The sequence below is a fragment of the Nanorana parkeri genome, unplaced genomic scaffold, assembly GCF_000935625.1.
Source record: "Nanorana parkeri isolate BGI_ZX_2015 unplaced genomic scaffold, ASM93562v1 scaffold1017, whole genome shotgun sequence".
Lineage (NCBI taxonomy): Eukaryota > Metazoa > Chordata > Amphibia > Anura > Dicroglossidae > Nanorana > Nanorana parkeri.
The window spans coordinates 577,653-596,318 of record NW_017307285.1 but is presented as its reverse complement, the minus strand read 5'-3'; the positions used below and the strand labels follow the sequence as shown (position 1 = coordinate 596,318).

General features: G+C 41.6%; 1 protein-coding gene across 1 annotated transcript in view; it reads right to left on the bottom strand.

Moving 5' to 3' along the window:
• Positions 1 to 18,666, bottom strand: part of LOC108795861 (galactoside 3(4)-L-fucosyltransferase-like) — a 39,792-nt gene that overhangs the window by 7,210 nt on the left and 13,916 nt on the right. Inside the window, exon 4 of the mRNA XM_018567175.1 lies at positions 17,652 to 17,867. Within this exon, the coding sequence (XP_018422677.1) occupies positions 17,652 to 17,867 (216 nt within the window). The remainder of the gene's footprint in view (positions 1 to 17,651; positions 17,868 to 18,666) is intronic.

Below are 18,666 nucleotides of genomic sequence, written 5' to 3'. Positions count from 1 at the left end.
CCTGCCTTACCTGATGTTTTTTTGTCATTCCTTTCATTAGGCTTTTTTTTCATTGGGCTTTTATAGTGAGTTAGTTATTGAGTTACCTGCACAACGCAAGTCTTGTTTTTTATGTTTCTGGGATTACTGAGTGGATTTTACTTCTTCCAAGGACGTTGGTAGATTTGGAGTGGTTCCTAGCTCCAACTGAATGTGTGCTTGTTAATCTCTTAACATACCTTGTGTAGTAGACAGAGCAAATCTACAAAAATAGCGCCTATGGCAAGCACTGAAATTGCACCCCTTTCTAAAATTGTACACTCATATTTTAGATAAATTTACCATAATAGCAACTAAAAAATGCAAGTCAAACTTGCATTACAGTCCCCCCTTACATCAGAGTCCACAGAGCTCCCCATTACATGAGACACCCTTACATCAGAATCCCCAGAGTCACCCCTTACATCAGAATCCCCCAGATCTCCCTCTTATATCAGAATCACCATTACATCAGAGTCTGCAAGATCCCCCCCTTAACAACTTTACATCAGAGTCCTAAGAACTGTGATGTATGGGGGGACTTGGTGCCCAGAGTCCCCCTTACATCAGACTCCCCAGAGCTCCCCCATATTTGATAGTGTAGCATTGTCCCTTATGTGTCCCTTATGTGTCACTAGCTTACTTGGGCAGGGGCGGGCAGCTCACTGAGTGGGGCAGACAGTAGGAGGCAAATCAATGAACATGCAGATGGGAATGCTGAGAAGGGTGGGGACTGTGGAGGCAGGACATCATTGGTTAATTGCCAGAATATTCTCCGAAACCATCCACCAGTGGTCTTTCAACCTGCTGTCATTCAACTTCCTAGCTGCTGGTGGTTGGTTGCTAGGATGCCAGACAGTCCTAACAACTAATCGGCAGCAGCGGTGGGTGAATAATGACAGCAGCAGTCTACTGTCTGCTGCAAACCTTCATAAATAGAATTTTCTTTAACACTGATCAGCGAAAGAAGGGGCTTTACTCAAAACAGATAACCTGCCCTTTGTAACCAGGGCCAGTGAGTAGAAATGATGAAGCCGCATACAGCCTACCTAAAAGGGCCCCCCTCCAATAGCCACCCCCTCCCCCGCAGGCACCCTCATGCCTACCCCAATCCCACACCAGCCCATTTTTAAATTTTTTTTAAAGACCTGGAAAGTGTTTCCTTTGTGAGACAGCTGATGCATGCTTCCTTTGCTCACTCTCCACAGTTCCAGATCCAAGTGTGATCTTCTTGCTTCCTTTGAACCATGCCCACCACATTCTCATTGGCTGGAGCCACACCTCAGTTAGCTCTGTTTACCACTGCAGGCTCCTATTGGCTATTATTTAGGAATGCCCACTCCCTGCCACCTCCTGGAGAGCAGCATTTCTGTAACTACCGGCCTTGCTAGTAACGCCTACCCCCACTGATCTGCAGTAGCACGACCAGAGTGAGGCTTTCACTGAAGCTGTAGGCTGCATACAAGTGATCTCAGCAACATCGCTGAGATCACTTGTAAACAAACGAGCGATCTGCCCGCTTTACATTTAGCCCTGTTTTACCCCCTCATGACATACAGAGTACTCCTTTATCACTAAGGGGGTTATTCACTAAGCTGCCAAAGGGGGTCCAAATCGCTGCACCATGGGCCTGCACCATGGGTTGTACTTGCCCCCTGGGCCAAATGTTGCCAGTCAGCCTCTGGTCCTGGCCCCACAATTGCATAAAGCACAGCCAAGTTACCCAGGCCAGCAGAGTGTATAATAATGATATGTAATGACTGCATGGACACTCACAATCACAATCTGTGTCCAGGCGTGAATTTTTACACCTCCCCCCCTTCCCGGTACTAGTAATTCCCAAATAATAATAATAGCAACAGCGAGGAGATGGCTGACTGACTGTGTTTGTGCACTGTGCAGCTACTGCTATCTATATATTACAATATCTTACAACAAGGTGGAATTGTTAAATGGAGTGCTCACTGCTTCATACATTGTGACAAGAGGCAAATGAAAGGGTCAGATGTGGTCCACCTAAAACTATTTTAATTTTTGTTTTAAGTGGACACTGGGGGAGGCAGTTATTTGCTGGAATGTATTTGTACCCTGATGTGCTTCAGAACTGTGCTTCAGAACTATGCACAATCTGTCAACATTGCTTCACTTTACTTAGCATCATTGTTCTTAAATAAACCTGCAAGTTTTGTATTTAAAAATGCTGGGTAATACATGAAGGGCTTATGTAAATAGATGAATTGGTGATTTTGTCATGTCAGTCCTGAGGGTGTATATAACCTGTTTTGTGTTGCTTTCTTTGGACCCACCAGGTTTTATTGGGATGTGTTTGCATTGCAAGCTAAGCAGACCAAACCCAGATTTTCATGGAGTTTTGCATTAGAACACATGCATTTGAGCAGTGCTGCATTTAAATGCTAAAGACAATGATTGGCAATAATACCCTTGACCCTATAACTGGTTAGCAATCAAAAATGTCCAGCATTATTGTCACATGTCCAATGACAAGATTTGCATACAGAATTGCTTGTTTATACATAAAGGGCTTATGTAAATAGATGAATTGGTGATTTTGTCATGTCATTAAGCACACATAAAATGCAGGTCACCAGATACCCATTTACTTTAATAGTGCAGTGTGGATGACAGTCCTGAGGGTGCATATTACCTGTTTTGTGTTGCTTTCTTTGGACCCAGCCGGTTTTATTGGGATGTGTTTGCATTGCAAGCTAAGCAGACTAAACCCAGACACTCATGGAGTTTTGCATTAGAACACATGCATTTGAGCAGTGCTGCATTTAAATGCAAAAGACAATGATTGACAACAATACCCTTGACCTCTATAAGTGGTTAGCAAGCAAAAATGTCCAGCATTATTGTCACATGTCCAGTAATTTTATAATCATTTTTATAGGCTCTGTAATTTCCTACATGACCACTGTATACGCAATAAAGAGCCAGTAAACTTACCTTTCTTCAGAAGCTGAGATTGAATGTATTTTATCTCCTCTATGTTTTGCTATTCAGCACTGCGCTCCTTCAACTGACAGTTACTCGCTCATACAATGCTGTACCTGAATTCAATTTATATCATTTTTTTTTACACAAATAGAGCTTTCATTTGGTGATATTTGATCGCCACTGGGATTTTCATTATTTAATTTATTTTATATAAATAAAAAAGTCCAAAGATTCAGGAAAAAAAATATATTTTCTACTTTCTGTTATCAAAAATATCAAATAAAATCAAATTTCTTCATAAAGTTAGGCCAAAATTGTATTCTTTTATTTTAAATAGACTTTTACTTTGCTCCTGCTGCATATTTTTACTATGTATGTTTTGAAAATAGTGAAAATGTACAGTGGGTAGTTACCAACTATGTCTTTTTTAAAACATAGTTTTTATCCATATGGTGTCAAACAACAAAATCAGTATTGCTCAAGGTAAAGTATTGGTTTAGAAAGGATATGGCTGGTATATTTTTTTCAAACCTTGGGGTGTCTGCTAGATAAAGTCTTATCATTTGAGAAAACTGAACCCCCCCAGGAAATGTTTTTTATCTACGGCCCTGCTCAGTCTGGAAAAAATGGAATTGGTGCATCCCTACCTTCTAGAGTTTCAGAAGACCATTTCCATTTGGTGGAGGAAACACAATACTAACAGTTCTGAGGGTGCACCTCAAGTCTGTGGAGACTGTGTTTCCTGTCTACAATGGTGGGGGTTAAAATCATGGTCTCTCATCTGCTGTCCTGAATAAACAACTGGAGAAAAAAACCTAAATGTATTTTGTTGTTGCCAAAATTCAGGCTCATAGCAGAATTGTAAAAAATCATAGAGAGTGTACAGGTTTTGGAGCTTAACTGGTTAAATTGCATGTCCAGCCCATTTTGTTTAAGGTTTTGTATAGAACGGGGAAGGAATAGAACCCCTGTTGGAGTTATTCCTGGGCTCTGTTAGGGCGTTTTGCCTGTACTGTCTTGGCGATGACAGTTTCATCAGATTGTAAGTGAGGAATAGGCTAGAATCCCCTGCCCTTTTCTCTAATGCCATCAGTGTTCTTATAGATTTTCCATCACTTCCTATCTGGTGAAACATTTGCCACTATGAGGGGAAATATCTCTAACGGAGTCATGGACAGCAATAAAAGCCTGATGGGGATTCTAATCACTCCCCACCATACGGGGGAAAAAAAGGTTCTACTAGACCTTTAAAAGCAATGCATAAAACTTATGGGGGCTACCATAGTAAAAATAGAAAAATATATTGAAGCCTTTGGATTAACACATCAGCGAAGCAACTGACAAATTCAAAAGCAGCTCTGTTCAACAATGGTAGCCTTCCCAGTACAGCCTTCCTATGATTTTTTTTCTGTATATATGCTGTATAAGTAGAACTTTGAGATAGGTTAATTAAAAGTTAGAGAAGCCAATATTCAATTTTAAAATCATGAAATTTCTAGTAAAAAAATTTCTAAAAAGAAAAGTTTAAATATTACTGTTACATTAAGCACTTTATAAACAATGCTAAAATTCGTAGAGCCGGTTATAGCGCGTGAGAAGATGATTTAGTTAGCGAGAGAAATAGCAGGACATGATTTCATGAATTATAAAAAAAAATGAAATTCAAAATGGCCACCGACCTTGGTGACCTTTGGTACCCATATTGTATTTGGCAGTCATGATTTTGAGTTTTCATATGAATAACAAGTTTAACATACTGCACTAGTGATATAAATGCACGTTTATGCAATTTGATGCAATTTTTAAATTTGATTTACTTGTAGCGGCCATATTGATTTTGGGATCGGGCCAGCTTCTGCAATCGTGGTAGAACAGGTAGCCCTGGGCATATGTGCAAAGTTTTGAGTTATCCTGATAAATGGTTTCAGAGTTTAAGTTGTTTGCAGAACATTGCACAATCCAAAATGGCTGCCAAACCATGCAGTCACATGACTTGTAATAAACATATATGAGTGCAGAACTCAGCTTATCCTCACCTAGAAATCTGTATATCTGTACCCCTAGCGGTTATGAAAAAACAGATGTTTGAAAACTGCCAGAAATAGGTTTACTTAAACCAAGATGGCCACCAGAGCATGTGACCTATGACCTTTATATTGCCAAAGATTAAAAACCACACACTGTTCTCTACCATTGTGCCAAATTTGATGAGTTTTTACATAACGATGTGGTTATGATTAATAATTAGCATTTGAAAAAAAGAGCATCAAAATAAAAGGAAAATTTTGTTGAAGTTGACGCAATTTAATATGGCTGCCGAACCATGTGACCAATTGACCTGTAATGATCAGGTGTGAGTGCAGATCACAGTATAACTATACATAGCAATTTGCATACCTGTACATGTAATAGTTCCTGAGAAACAGATGTTTGAATATGTTGCTGAATATCGTCACCTCAAATAAGATGACTGCCAGGCAATGTGACCTATAACCTTTATGATGCAAAAGATTAGGCATAGCATAGAGCTCTACTATTGGGCCAAGTTGCATGAGTTTATGAGTAACAGTATGCCAATTAGAGGCTTTTGAAAAATAGGCCATAACAATAATAACACTATCTAAATATCATTGGCTTGCAGCGGCCATATTGATTTTGGGATTGGGCCAGTTTCTACAACCGTGGTAGAAGAGGTTGCACTGGACATATGTGCAAAGATGTGAATAATTCTGATCAATGGTTTCAGAGTTTGTTGTTTGCAGAATATTGCACAATCCAAAATGACTGCCAAACCATGTGACCAATAGAGCTATAATGAACACATGAGATAACAGAGCAAAGCATAAGCTCACATAGCAAGTTGTACATCTGTAGCTTAGTGGTTCTGGATAAGCAGGTTTTTTAATATTTGCAAAAATTGTCGCAAAAACCAAAGTGGCTGCCGCATCACGTAAACTATGACCTTTATATTGTAATAAGCTCTGCAGAGCATAGGGCTCTACCATTGTGCAAAGTTTCATAGGTTTTTGACAAACAGAGCACTTGTTACAGGCATTTGAAATCAGCAGCAGAATAATAATAATAATAACAAATATAGCTGCAAGCAGCAATAAAGGTGGCCAAGCAGTAGAGCCAGTCATAGCACATGAGAAGATATTGTAGTTAGAGAGAGAAAAAAAAACAGGCCATGATTTCATGAATTATAAAAAAAATAGAATTGGCCGCCGACCTTGGTGACCTCTGGAAGTCATATTGTATTTGGCTGTTATGATGTTGAGTTATCATATGTATAACAAGTTTAACATACTTCACTAGTGATATAAATGCACATTTATGTAATTGGATGCAATGTCAAAAAGTGAGTGGGGTTTCTCAGCTGCCAATGGGATGTGCGGGATCCCTTGTGTGTTTCTGTACCTTTAAGGAGGTTGGGCCAAGCGACGCATGGGGTTTCTCAGCTGCCAATGGGATGTGCGGGATCCCTTGTGTGTTTCTGTACCTTTAAGGAGGTTGGGCGTCCTCCTGACAGGCCTGCACCCAATTTGATATCTTCTGCCCCCATGTGCTCCAAGATGGAGACTCTCATAGTTTAGAGTTAGGACCGCACTATAAGAGGTGCCTTGGCGCGGCAGTGCGGCTTACACATCCTTTGCAGAAGACGTGTATCCAAACCTCTGTCATTGTCCTTAGTGGTGAGACAAGTTGTTTTACATGCTGGTTTGTGAGTGTGCCATGATGCCTTTCTACTGTTCTACTGTCAAACATACTCCCCCTAGAGTGTATGACGCATGCATGTTTCCAGTCCCCAAGTGCAGAACTTTACATTTATCAACATTAAACCTCATTTGCCAAATAGTTGCCCAATCATACAGTGCTTTCAGATCTGCTTGTAAGTTGGAGACATCCTGTAAGGACTGTATTCCACTACATAACTAGGTGTCATCTGCAAACACAGAAATAGTACTTTTAATCCCCAATTCTATGTCATTTACAAATAGGTTAAACAGTAAGGGACCCAACACAGAACCTCGGGGTACACCACTAACAACCTCAGACCACTCAGAGTACGAATCATTGATCACCACTCTCCGAATACGGTCTTTAAGCCAGTTTTCTATCCAATTACAGATTGAATACTCTATACCTACTGACCTTAACTTATACATTAGCCGCATGTGGGGAACTGTGTCAAACACTTTTGCAAAGTCCAAGTATACTATATCCACAGCCATTCCTCTGTCCAATTTGTTATTCACTTCCTCATAAAAAGAAAGTAGGTTTGTTTGACAACTTCCGTCTTTTGTGAATCCGTGTTGACTATCACTGATTATATTATTTTCAAGCAGAAACAATTGCATGTGATCCTTGATCAAACTTTCAATTATCTTCCCAACTATTGAGGTTAAACTTACAGGTCTGTAATTACTTGGTAAAGACTTTGATCCCTTTTTAAATATAGGCACCACATAGCCTTAGCGGTTATGAAAAAAACAGATGTTTGAAAATTGTCAGAAATAGGTTTGCTTATACCAAGATGGCCGCCAGAGCATGTGACCTATGACCTTTATGTTTCCAAGGTTTAAACACAGCACCATCCTCTACCATTGTTCCAAATTTCATGAGTTTTTACATAACGGTGTGGCAATAATTAGCATTTGAAAAAAAGAGCATCAAAATGATAGCAATATTTGTCGAATTTGACACAATTGTATTTTGTGTATTCTGATCAATGGTTTAAGAGTTTAAGTTGCTTGCAGAATATTGCACCATCCAAAATGGCCTCCAAACCATGTGGTCACATGACTTGTAATAACCAAATATGATTGGACAGCTCAGAATATCCTTATATAGTCATTTGTATATCTGTAGTTTTAGCGGTTATGAAGAAACAGATGTTTGAAAATTGTGCAAAATAGGTTTGCTTAAACCAAGATGGCCACCAGAGCATGCAACCTATGACCTTTATGTTTCCAAGGTTTAAACACTGCACAGTCCTCTACAATTGTTCCAAATTTCATGAGTTTTTACATAACCGTGTGGCAATAATTAGCATTTGAAAAAAAGAGCATCAAAATAATAGAAATATTTGTCGAATTTGACACAATTCAATATGGCCGCCGAACCATGTGGCCAATTGACATGTAATGATCAGTTGTGAATGCAGATCATACCATGACTATACACAGCAATTTGTACATCTGTAGCTTTATCAGTTTCTGAGAAACGGATGTTTGAATATAGAGCTGAACATAATCACCTAAAACAAGATGGCTGCCAGGCAGTGTGACCTATGACCTTTATGTTGCAAAAGTTTGGGCATAGCATAGAGCATAATGAACACATGTGGCAACAGAGCAAAGCATAAGCTCACAGAGCAAGTTGTACATCTTTATCTTTGGCGGTTCTGGAGATGCAGGTTTCTGAATAGTTCACAAAAATCGTCACAAAAACCAAGATGGCTGCCACATCATGCGACCTATATATTTATATTATAATAAGCTCTGCAGAGCACAGTGCTGTAGCATTGTCATTGTGCAAAGTTTCATGAGTTTTTGACTTACAGAGCACTTGTTACAGGCATTTGAAAAAAACGGCGGAATAATAATAATAATAAAGTTGTTGACAGAATATTGCACAATTTATAATGGCTGCCAAACCATGTGACCAATAGAGCTATAAGGAGCACATGTGGCAACAGAGCAAAGCATAAGCTCACAGAACAAGTTGTACATCTGTAGCTTTAGCGGTTCTGGAGATGCAGGTTTCTGAATATTTGCAAAAATTGTCGCACAAACCAAGATGGCTGCCACATCACATAACCTATGACCTTTATATTATAATAAGCTCTGCAGATCACAGGGCTGCACCATTGTGCAAAGTTTCATGAGTTTTTGACTTACAGAGCACTTGTTACAGACATTTGAAAAAAGTGGCGGAATAATAATAATAATAATAATCAGCACAATAACAATAGGTGTCCTTGCAACTTCGTTGCGTGGCCACCTAAAAATAATAATAATAATAATCTTAACAGATACAATAGGTGCCCTTGCAACTTTGTTGCCGGGCCACCTAATAAACCTCTTATTGTATCTAGATAAAGAGTGAATATCTGGCCATTTAGGCAATTGCTGTTTGATGATAATTTACAGTATTTATGCGCACAAGCAACCTTTAACTATAAAATAGATCCAGACTTGAACATTCTCAGCAAAATTCTATTTTCTTTTCTAATGAGTCAACTGCTGCTGATTGGGTACCAATTTCCTTTAGCTGCACTAAAGGCTTGTTCACACCACATACAGTATGCTGGGTTGCATTGGTAAAGGCAATCCCCCCAATAGGACAAGGTATCTCTGTGGTGTTCATGCCAATGCATTGCGTTGGTGTGCACTAAACAAAAACAAAATGATGCAGTTAGCATTTTATGTAGCGTGTTCTGGGTAAACGGAAAGTAATGAGCCTCTTAAAACAAAATGGCAATGTACATAAAAATGTATCTCAGCGGTGCAGGTTGTGGTGTAAAACCTTGCTTAAAGTTGATAATACTATCTTGCGATCTTGATTTTGTCTTGTCTTGGAATACAAATGATTGTCAAACGGGAGGTATCAAAAACAGAATACTTTCAGCATCCTTATAAATCAGGTCAGTTAAATCAAATCAAATTTAAAAAAAAAGTTTACCTCTAGAGAGAACAAGTATCAGCAGCACTCAGACTGCCCAGTAAAGTAAGTCTTACCTCCAGTGTACACTCCTGAGGATGTGTGTAGGTAATGTGCACTGACTGTAAGGAGCAGAGGGATAAGTGTAATAGATGGGTGGGGGGAGGCTGCACCTGGAGGAAGACACGGCTCCTATTGACTTTGCATACACAGGTGATTTTGAAAGGAAACCTGTTCTAAGACCACCACCTGGGCTGATGCTGCTGTTCTCTCTTTCTAAAAATGCATGTTGCCTGGCAGTCAATGGCTTCATTACTTTCTGTCCCAAAACACTTAAGTAGATTAGGAGTACTGACTCACCACAAACTTGTTCTGGATCAGTGACTTAAAAAGTATTAAAGCCAGAGAAATCCTGCCCTTTCAGTAAGAGAGGCTGAGAAATGTCAGCCTATGTATTTCTCTTAGTATAAGTCCAGTTAATTTTATTTTAAATAAAGTGCAGACAATGACAATAGTCTTACAAGACAGGAATTGAAGGAAAATCTGCAACATAATACAGACAGCAATAAGACCCCATTCACACTGAGCGATTTGAAGCGCGATTTCAGCTTACAAATTGATCAAATATCAGCTCAATGTAGCTCGTCCAATGCATTTCAATGGAGCTGTTCACATCTCACAGCTCAATGTCACCTGTAGCTTGTAGCTCAAGCTTGTCGCTTGAACATGACCTATTTTTCGGGGGATTTCGTGCAATTTGGCCCAATAGACTTCAATGGTGTAGCTCAATTTGCACGACATTGTCACGCTACGTCGCACTACAGAAGTGTCACTTTTCCAGAGAAATATAAGCAGGAACATAAGCAGGAAACAGGAAGAGGAATTATGTCACATCAAGACCGCTTTTGATTGGATAGAGCCCAATGTAGCAGCTACAAAGCCCATGTCCAAAGTAGCGCTACGTAGTGCGACAATATGTGGGTTGTAGCTCAATGTAGCTCACTGTCTCTCAATGTCGCTCAGCTCTGAAAAAGCGCTTTTTCTGATGTAGCTTAGTGTGAATGGGGTCTCAAGATCAGACCGGAGTTTCATACTAAACCTGTTCTTCTGGGAGAAAAAAAATGGTATGCCATTATAGGGCAAAGAGGTCAGCAGGAGAACACACAGTAGGTGATAGCCAGGCAGCAGTAAAAATAAGTATATACTGTAGTTACATAGTTACATAGTTAGACAGGTTGAAAAAAGACACAAGTCCATCGCGTCCAACGTGTACAGAATATAACCTTTTTCCTTTAACGGAGTGGGCTTTCTTTACAACTAACCCTATGGTGACAGGGTCACTATAATTTTGTATACACTAAGGGGTGTATTCACAAAGCTACCGAAGGATCTAGCCGTAGCTTCGGCTGATCCTTCGGGTAGCTTCGGCCCCAGGACCCCTTCGGTTAAGGGCTGCTGTACGGGCTATTCACTATAGCCCGTACAGCCCCCGAAGTTGGCCGAAGGGCTCAGTCGAGCCGAAGGCATATGCTTCGGCTTGACTGAGCCCAGGGGAAATTTGAAGCTGGCCGCTGGGCTCGAAGCTGGGCAGACCCAGTCGTCATCTCACGGAGAGAGATCAGCGTCCCTGGTTATCAGGTAACCAGAGAGGCCGATCTATCATTACACTGAGAACCCGTCGGAGCTGCTATAAAATCACAGCAGCTCCGCCGGGTTATGTGTGTAATGACAGAAGGCGTCCCTGGTTACCGGGTAACCAGGGACGCCTTCTGTCATTACACTGCGGCTCCTCAGTACATTGAGAACCCGGCGGAGCTGCTGTAACATCACAGCCGCTCCGACGGGTTCTCAGTGTGTAATGACACATGGGCATCCCTGGTTACCAGGTAACCAGGGACGCCCACGTGTCATTACGACGAGAGCTTAGGAGAGCCGGCAGTGATATGAAAGCCAACTCTGCTAAGCTCTCTTCTTAATGACAGAACAGCATCTGCTGGTTACCAAGTAACCAGCAGACGCTGTTCTGTCATTAGGATGAGAGCTTAGCAGAGTCGGCTTTCATATTCCCGCCGGCTCCGACAAGCTCTAATCCTAATGACAGCTGGTCCCGGTCAATAGAAAACAGTTGGGCGGAGCTAGCTGTCACTGCTAGCTCCGCCCAATCGTTTTCTATTTTTGTTTGTTCTACTTTTTAACTGTTTTTTTATTCTGCTCGGTACCACAGAGGTACCGAGCAGAATAGCCGAGCCGAATGCCGCCCAGCGTGTGAGAGTACAATATTGTTCTTTACTTGGCTCCATGTTGTTTCAGATTTTATCATCCTATACCTGTGTGAACTTTGCTTCAGATTTACCATTGTTTAACCGACCAAACTTTCTACATTCCAGTAAGGTGACCTTGGGCATGGGCTTTGACTGAGGAGAATAGAAAAGTGTTTGTTCCCTGGAGATCCGAACCACTCAATTAGATCACTTCCATTGTATGCAGTTTCAGCTGATCATCAAGGTCTGTAACCATATCAGCATATAGAAAGGATGGATGGTATAGCGTATCCTTTCATCACTGTTTTTTTGGAAATAAATCTTCCAGGGAGCTGCCGTGTGTGTGGGTCACACTACTTGTGTGTCAAGCATACAGATGTCAACGCGTTTCGCCACGCCCATCGGGGCTTCGTCAGAACCCTGAGGATGGCTGGTGGATGGTTATCCTAAGTAGCCCTTTCACACCTGCTGAATAATTGCATCCCCGTTATATGCTTAATTTTCGAGTGTAGATGAGGGCTAGAGGATTTAGAAACAAGCCACACTGTCTATCCTTTCATACCTAAGGTATTTAGAAAGCAGGAGCTTTCATATGGGAGAAAGGTTGTATAATTATAGTAAAACACTGCCACGCATTGCATAATACACAGTAATAGAAATTTATCTACATCCATTCAATAAAATATGCTCGTGAAGAGGATATTTGGTCTTATCTGTCTATCTGTGTGAGAGTAGGAATTTATCGTTATCAATAAAAGGAGACAAATTATAATTTGTTACATGAATGGTGACTCACCTATAACCAGATCTGATCTACTTACTGGAGGAGATATATATGTGAAATGAAACTAGGAACTTAAACGTGAACAAACTTCGTTGAAGAACTAAGATTCAACCATTTACAAAAGTTTCATTTTTCACAGACGTCCTATATCAAATAGTCCTTATAGAGATTTCTGGCATCATTGTTACCCCCTTTTCTCTCACCAAATAAAAAGAAATGGATTAATTTCGTTATCCCCTGATCACACTCTGAGTTTCAGTCCATTAATCTCAGGGGTTTAATTGCTGATTGAGAAAAGGTGTTAAAACCTTGAAACAAAACATCACGTGCTGGAAACCCAGGGACTTGATATAGTCATAGTATGTGTGGGGCCCATGGTATGAATAAGGTAACCAGGGACGCCCATGGACGCCCATGTGTCATTACGACGAGAGCTTAGGAGAGTCGGCAGTGATATGAAAGCCGACTCTGCTAAGCTCTCTTCTTAATGACAGAACAGCGTCTGCCCAGCGGCATTCGGCTATTCACTCACTGCTGTTCGGCATCTATGAGAATAGGCCGAACAGCAGCGAGTAGCCTGCCGGAGGTTCGGTTTGGCCGATCCAGATGTTGGATCGGCTGAGTCGAACTCCTTCTGCATTCGGGTCGGTTGTTCACTCGGCTGCCTACGGCAGCTTTGTGAATAGACCCCTAAAAGGCTGTTCACTATATGGTGTTCCGCAATGCACAGAACATGTGTTGGTGCAATGCTGTCCATTTGAATAACACCCCAAAGCACCTTGCCGATGAAAGTGTGTTGAGGTGCATTGACAAAAAATAGTTTGTACAACTGACAAACGATGTGCAGCCACTGATTAATCCACAAGTCGCTGTGCTCGGTGCCCTCTTCCCCAAGTCTCTACCAGTCTGTGCAGTAATGGCTGAATACCTGGAGCTACTTAGTACTTTAATCATTCCTGACTAATGATGTTGTGGAATGCCCCTGCTGCAACTGATTTGCCCAGGGGGTGTCATAGCTATTCCTGACCCCCATCACCTGGCACTGCATGCTCTAACTCCTCAGTGGTGAAGCCAGCAGATTACAATTACTTTCCCTGTTCTGACAAGAGTGGAGAGGAGAAAAGCGCAACCATGTCCAGGTAATCTATATACATTGCAAACTTTGTTGCAGGTTCCTATCTCTTTCCATTCTGAAGAAATAGCTGTTTGTTTCGCCCTGTCTTTTCCAAACTGATTCCTAAATGGGTGGATATGCTTTATTACAACCGGCTAAACAGAGTCAGTGTTCCACTGAGGAAAGCAGCAATGTCTGCACCCTTTCAGAAATATGCAATCCTACAATAGTATCTTAGAGAGTACCTTGTGAAAATAAAATTTTTGTTGCAGAGGATGCCTAAAATTTGACTTGTACCTCAGTGCAGTCCTCCAAGAAAACCAGTGAGCCAACGATACAAGCAAGGAATTACTATTCTGGGGACATTCTGTAGACTAACCTTTTACACAATGCTTCCAAGTTGCCATATTGGAAGGAAGCTACATGTGGCACTTGAAGGAAATGACAATGGTTTAAGATTGAAATAGAAAGATATTTAAAAATAAAAGTTAAATTACTATATGATGGAAATTAAATATGTCAAATATTTTTTTTAAAGGAGAACTATGAGGTGAGTAATTTTGACTCAAACTCATAGTTCGAGCCGACCTGTGACAATGAAACTGTCACACGTCGGCTCAATAGATTTGGAAGTGATCGAACACATACCATCGCTTGCTCACTTCTCGATCATCTCCCTGCAGAGATCCGTGACTGTCACTCACGGCTCCCTGCAGGGATTCCCCCCTCCCCGCTCCGATCCTCCAGCGCTGACTGGCAGAACAGACTGGGGACAGGGCGGGTACAGATGGCTCTGCATCTAGATAGGCAGTGCCTGCTGCCACTCACACAGCTGGGTGGATCTCAACAGTTATGTTGGGATCCGCCCCTGCGGCGGCAGTCTCAGTATACCATGAGCTGTAGCTCGCGATATACTGAGCTTTGGGTCATGGGTGGACGCTATTATATGTCCTCCCGTGACCATTAGGAGAACTATGGGGAAAAACACTTACCCCATAGTTCTCCTGGAAAGTGTGGTTTCCTTTACACCCTCTCCAGACCAGATGTGGATGCGGTTCAGCAAACACATGTATACACATATACTGTACCTTTTTGACGCATTCCGGTGTGTTTTTTTGTTTTTGTTTGTTCTCATTTGGTTTTGCTTGGGCTTTAAACGTGCTCCAATGTGTTCTGGTGCGCTTACATGCCATTTCATGCATTTTTGGTGTGTTCTAGAGGAGAAATGCAACATGTTGGACTTTAGATATGTTCCATTCGTTTTGATCCGAATTGCAATTTGGGTGAATTTTCAGAAATTCAGACATTCGGATGCATCTGAATTTCCAAACAAAAATATAAAGAATCCGAGCGGATCCGAATTTCCAATAACGAATTTCAGAATTTCATTCTAAATGAACTTTTGTTGTTAAATGTCAACCTAAAAAGAAAAAAAAAAAGCGTGGCGTTCCCCTCCCCAATTGATACCAGACCCTTTAGGTCTGGTAAGAATGTTAGGGGGGACCCTCAATGTAAAAAAAAAAAGCAAAGACTTTTGTAAAATGTAAATAAACACACAACACCTTTAAAAAAATCCTTGAGGGCCCGTTCCCACCACATCCAGATCACCTCCAGACCAGACTGTTTCTGGACCCAAAATGTATCCCTATGCTATCTTTTGGCCTCTGTTTACACCAGCGCAGTCCGTTCCAGACCAGACCAGACCAGACCAGAAAAATACTGCATGTCTTATTTTGTTTGGTCTGGAACGCATGGAAACGCATCAAAAAAGCATACTAATGCACTGGAACACACTGGACCGCACCTGAACGCCAATTTTAAGCTAAAAAACCCCCAGCTCCGGAACCTGGTAAAATCAGTGTAAAAACACAGCAAAAAGCAATGCACCGCGTTCAGGATCTGCTCCAGCTTTGGTCCAGAAAATGGTGTGAACCTGGCCTCAATTGAACAAAGAAACACAAACACAGTTTTGGACAATACCTTTTTTTTTTTTAAAAAAAAAAGGTCCAACAATGTAATCAATGTAGAGCGGTTAGGGTTTGGAACTCTCTGCCACAGGCAGTGATCTCTGCAAATAGTGAGGAATCATTCAAGAAGCTTTTGGACGATTTCTTTAGAGACAGTAATTTACAGGGGTACAGGTACTCTTAAGAATGAGAGGACACAGCCACCTATACACACACACACACACACACACACACACACACACACACACAATAGGTTGGACTTGATGGACTTATGTCTTTATTCAACCTCAAATACTATGTAACTATGTAATCCAGCGTCAATCACGTCGTCCAGCGATGTAGTTCCATGTCAAGCACAAAGAACAGCATTTGCCGACTCGCCGAAATAAATAAATTATAAAAATAATACAAGTCCCGCCACCCGCCAACCCATCCAATCGCGACGAACGCTGCCACAAAATGACAGCTTTTGGCCAAATGTAAACAAATGCTTCCGAATGGCATTCGGGTCTGGGAGCCAAGGTGTTGGGTTATATTAATAACAGTGTGAGAATACAATATTGTTCTTTACTTGGCTCCATGTTGTTCAGATTTTATCATCCAATACCTGTGTGAACTTTGCTTCAGATTTACCATTGTTTAACTGACCAAACTTTCTACATTCCAGTAAGGTGACCTTGGGCATGGGCTTTGACTGATGGTTGTAAAGTGTATGGCCAAAAGACAAAAGACGTGCGACCGTATAGTAGAAACGGTCGCACGTCTTCATTCACACTGCACGATTCTCGTACGATCGCGGGATTTCCCGCAATTCTCGTACGAGAATCGTGCAGTGTATGGGCACCTTTAGGGTATGGTGGAAGGGTGAAATACATACCATCATTCTTGTCTTGCCAGATTATTATGACCACCTGACGTTTGTAGGCAAATTTGCTATAATTAGCTATAATTTTGAGCTGAAGTTGCTAGAGGCCCAGACCATTATAAATAGGGAAGCAGGTTGTGTACCACAACAGTAGAAGTGATTTTTTTTCTGAAGATATGGGTAAACAACGTGATTTAACAGCCTTTGAACGTGGGATGATTGTTGGCGCTCGGAGCCATGGAGCGAGTATCAGCAAAACAGCAGAATTCGTTAAATGTTCAAGAGCAGCTGTTGTTAAAGTGTTTAAAGACTGGACTGTCAGCCGAAAATCTGGGTCTGAACGTGCGAATTGTGGTCGTCAGCGACTAGTCAATGTTAGGGCAGAACGGAGAGTGGGAAGACTGGTACAAGACAACAGAAGGGCAACAGTGCAGTGTCAGATTCCTCGCATCACCTTTCAACATCTCGTGGAGTCACGAGGTGGCCCAACAAAGTCATCTCATGGCCCAACGAAGTACTGATGGGGTGGTCATAATAATCTGGCCACTCAGTGTATACACCTGTTCATTGGGTACTTTGTCTGAGGCAATGCTCTCTAGCTTTTTGTCCAAAAAAAACTATAGAAGTTTTTTTTCATCTTGCCGGGGGATGGCCAATGCCCCTTGTACTATAAATTGTGACTGTAAGAGCAATTTAGCAGAGTACTCATGTATCTCTCCAATTTTGACAATATTGCTATATGGTCAATACATTCACCTATTCATAAAAGAACTCAGAGTCTCATCCTGGGTTGACAACGACAACAAGTCAGCTCCCAGACTAGGGTTGCCACCCGTGTGGGATTCACCCGGACAATCCGTTTTTTTAGTCTTGTGTCCGGGTATCAAGCCAGCTGACACATAGGCACAAGATACTAATTGCCAATGCTGGCACTTTAAAACTTTTGACAGATCCAGCTCCCTGAGGTCCAGCGCTGCCTCATCTTCCTGTGAGCCACTGGCACCTGTAAACAGGGACCAACCCGCAGATATCCTCCTCCACCGGCTCCTTCCTGAGAGCACGCTGCCCTCCTCTGACCCCAGGTGAGACCCCTGCACTTCCTGCAAAGCACTCCTGAAAGCCTGCATAGCCCACCTGAGAGTCGGCATACTGCATCTGAGACCCCACATAGCCACCTGAGAGCCGGCATAGTGCATCTGAGACCACACACAGCCATCTGAGAGCTCGAATATCCCACCTGAGGGTCTGGAGATGGTCTGAAGATGGTGTGAACAAGCCCTAAGCCCAACTCCAGGGCCTAATCTGAGGTGTCAAGGTGAGATGTGAAGGTTCATGCATTGGGCCTGATCTGAAGTGTGAAAGTTCATGCATTGAGTCTGACCTAAGGTGTGCAGGTTCATGCATTGGGTCTGATCTGAGGTGTGCAGGTTAATGCGTTAGGCTTGACCTGAGGTGTGGGTTTAGAATAGTGAGCGCTATGGGTCTCCTGGAGTGAAGTGAGAATCTAACAATGACATTAAATAAGTGGTATAAAAATTATGAATATATAAATATCTCTAAGTGAACATCTTATTATGTGAAATTAAAATTACTGAACTGATATGTGAATAAACGAAACAAAAATCAACAATGTAAATTGACTAATAAAAATTGCTTAAATATAAATAAATGTGAATAAATAAGTAAATAAATAAATCTTCAATAAACCGTGTGTCCGTAATTTTTTTCTCTGATTTTTTCTGTATTACAGTGTACATATAACTGCGTCTATCATTATCTGTGATGTACTGATAGATGTGCAGTGGTGTATCATAAACGTGTCCTAATCTTTGAGGATAAATAGTGTCCAAAAAGTACTCCAATCTAAAAGGGGCAAAAACTTGAATGTGTATATCCAAGATGATGGTATCCTGGGGGATGATGTGTCGGAGAAGCGATGGGTCCCCGTAGGGCTTACACTCACCAGATGCCGGGAGGGAGTCAGCTTTCTCTTCCGCCGTGATGGCCGAAAGGAGATGGTCTTTGCTCCGTCCTTC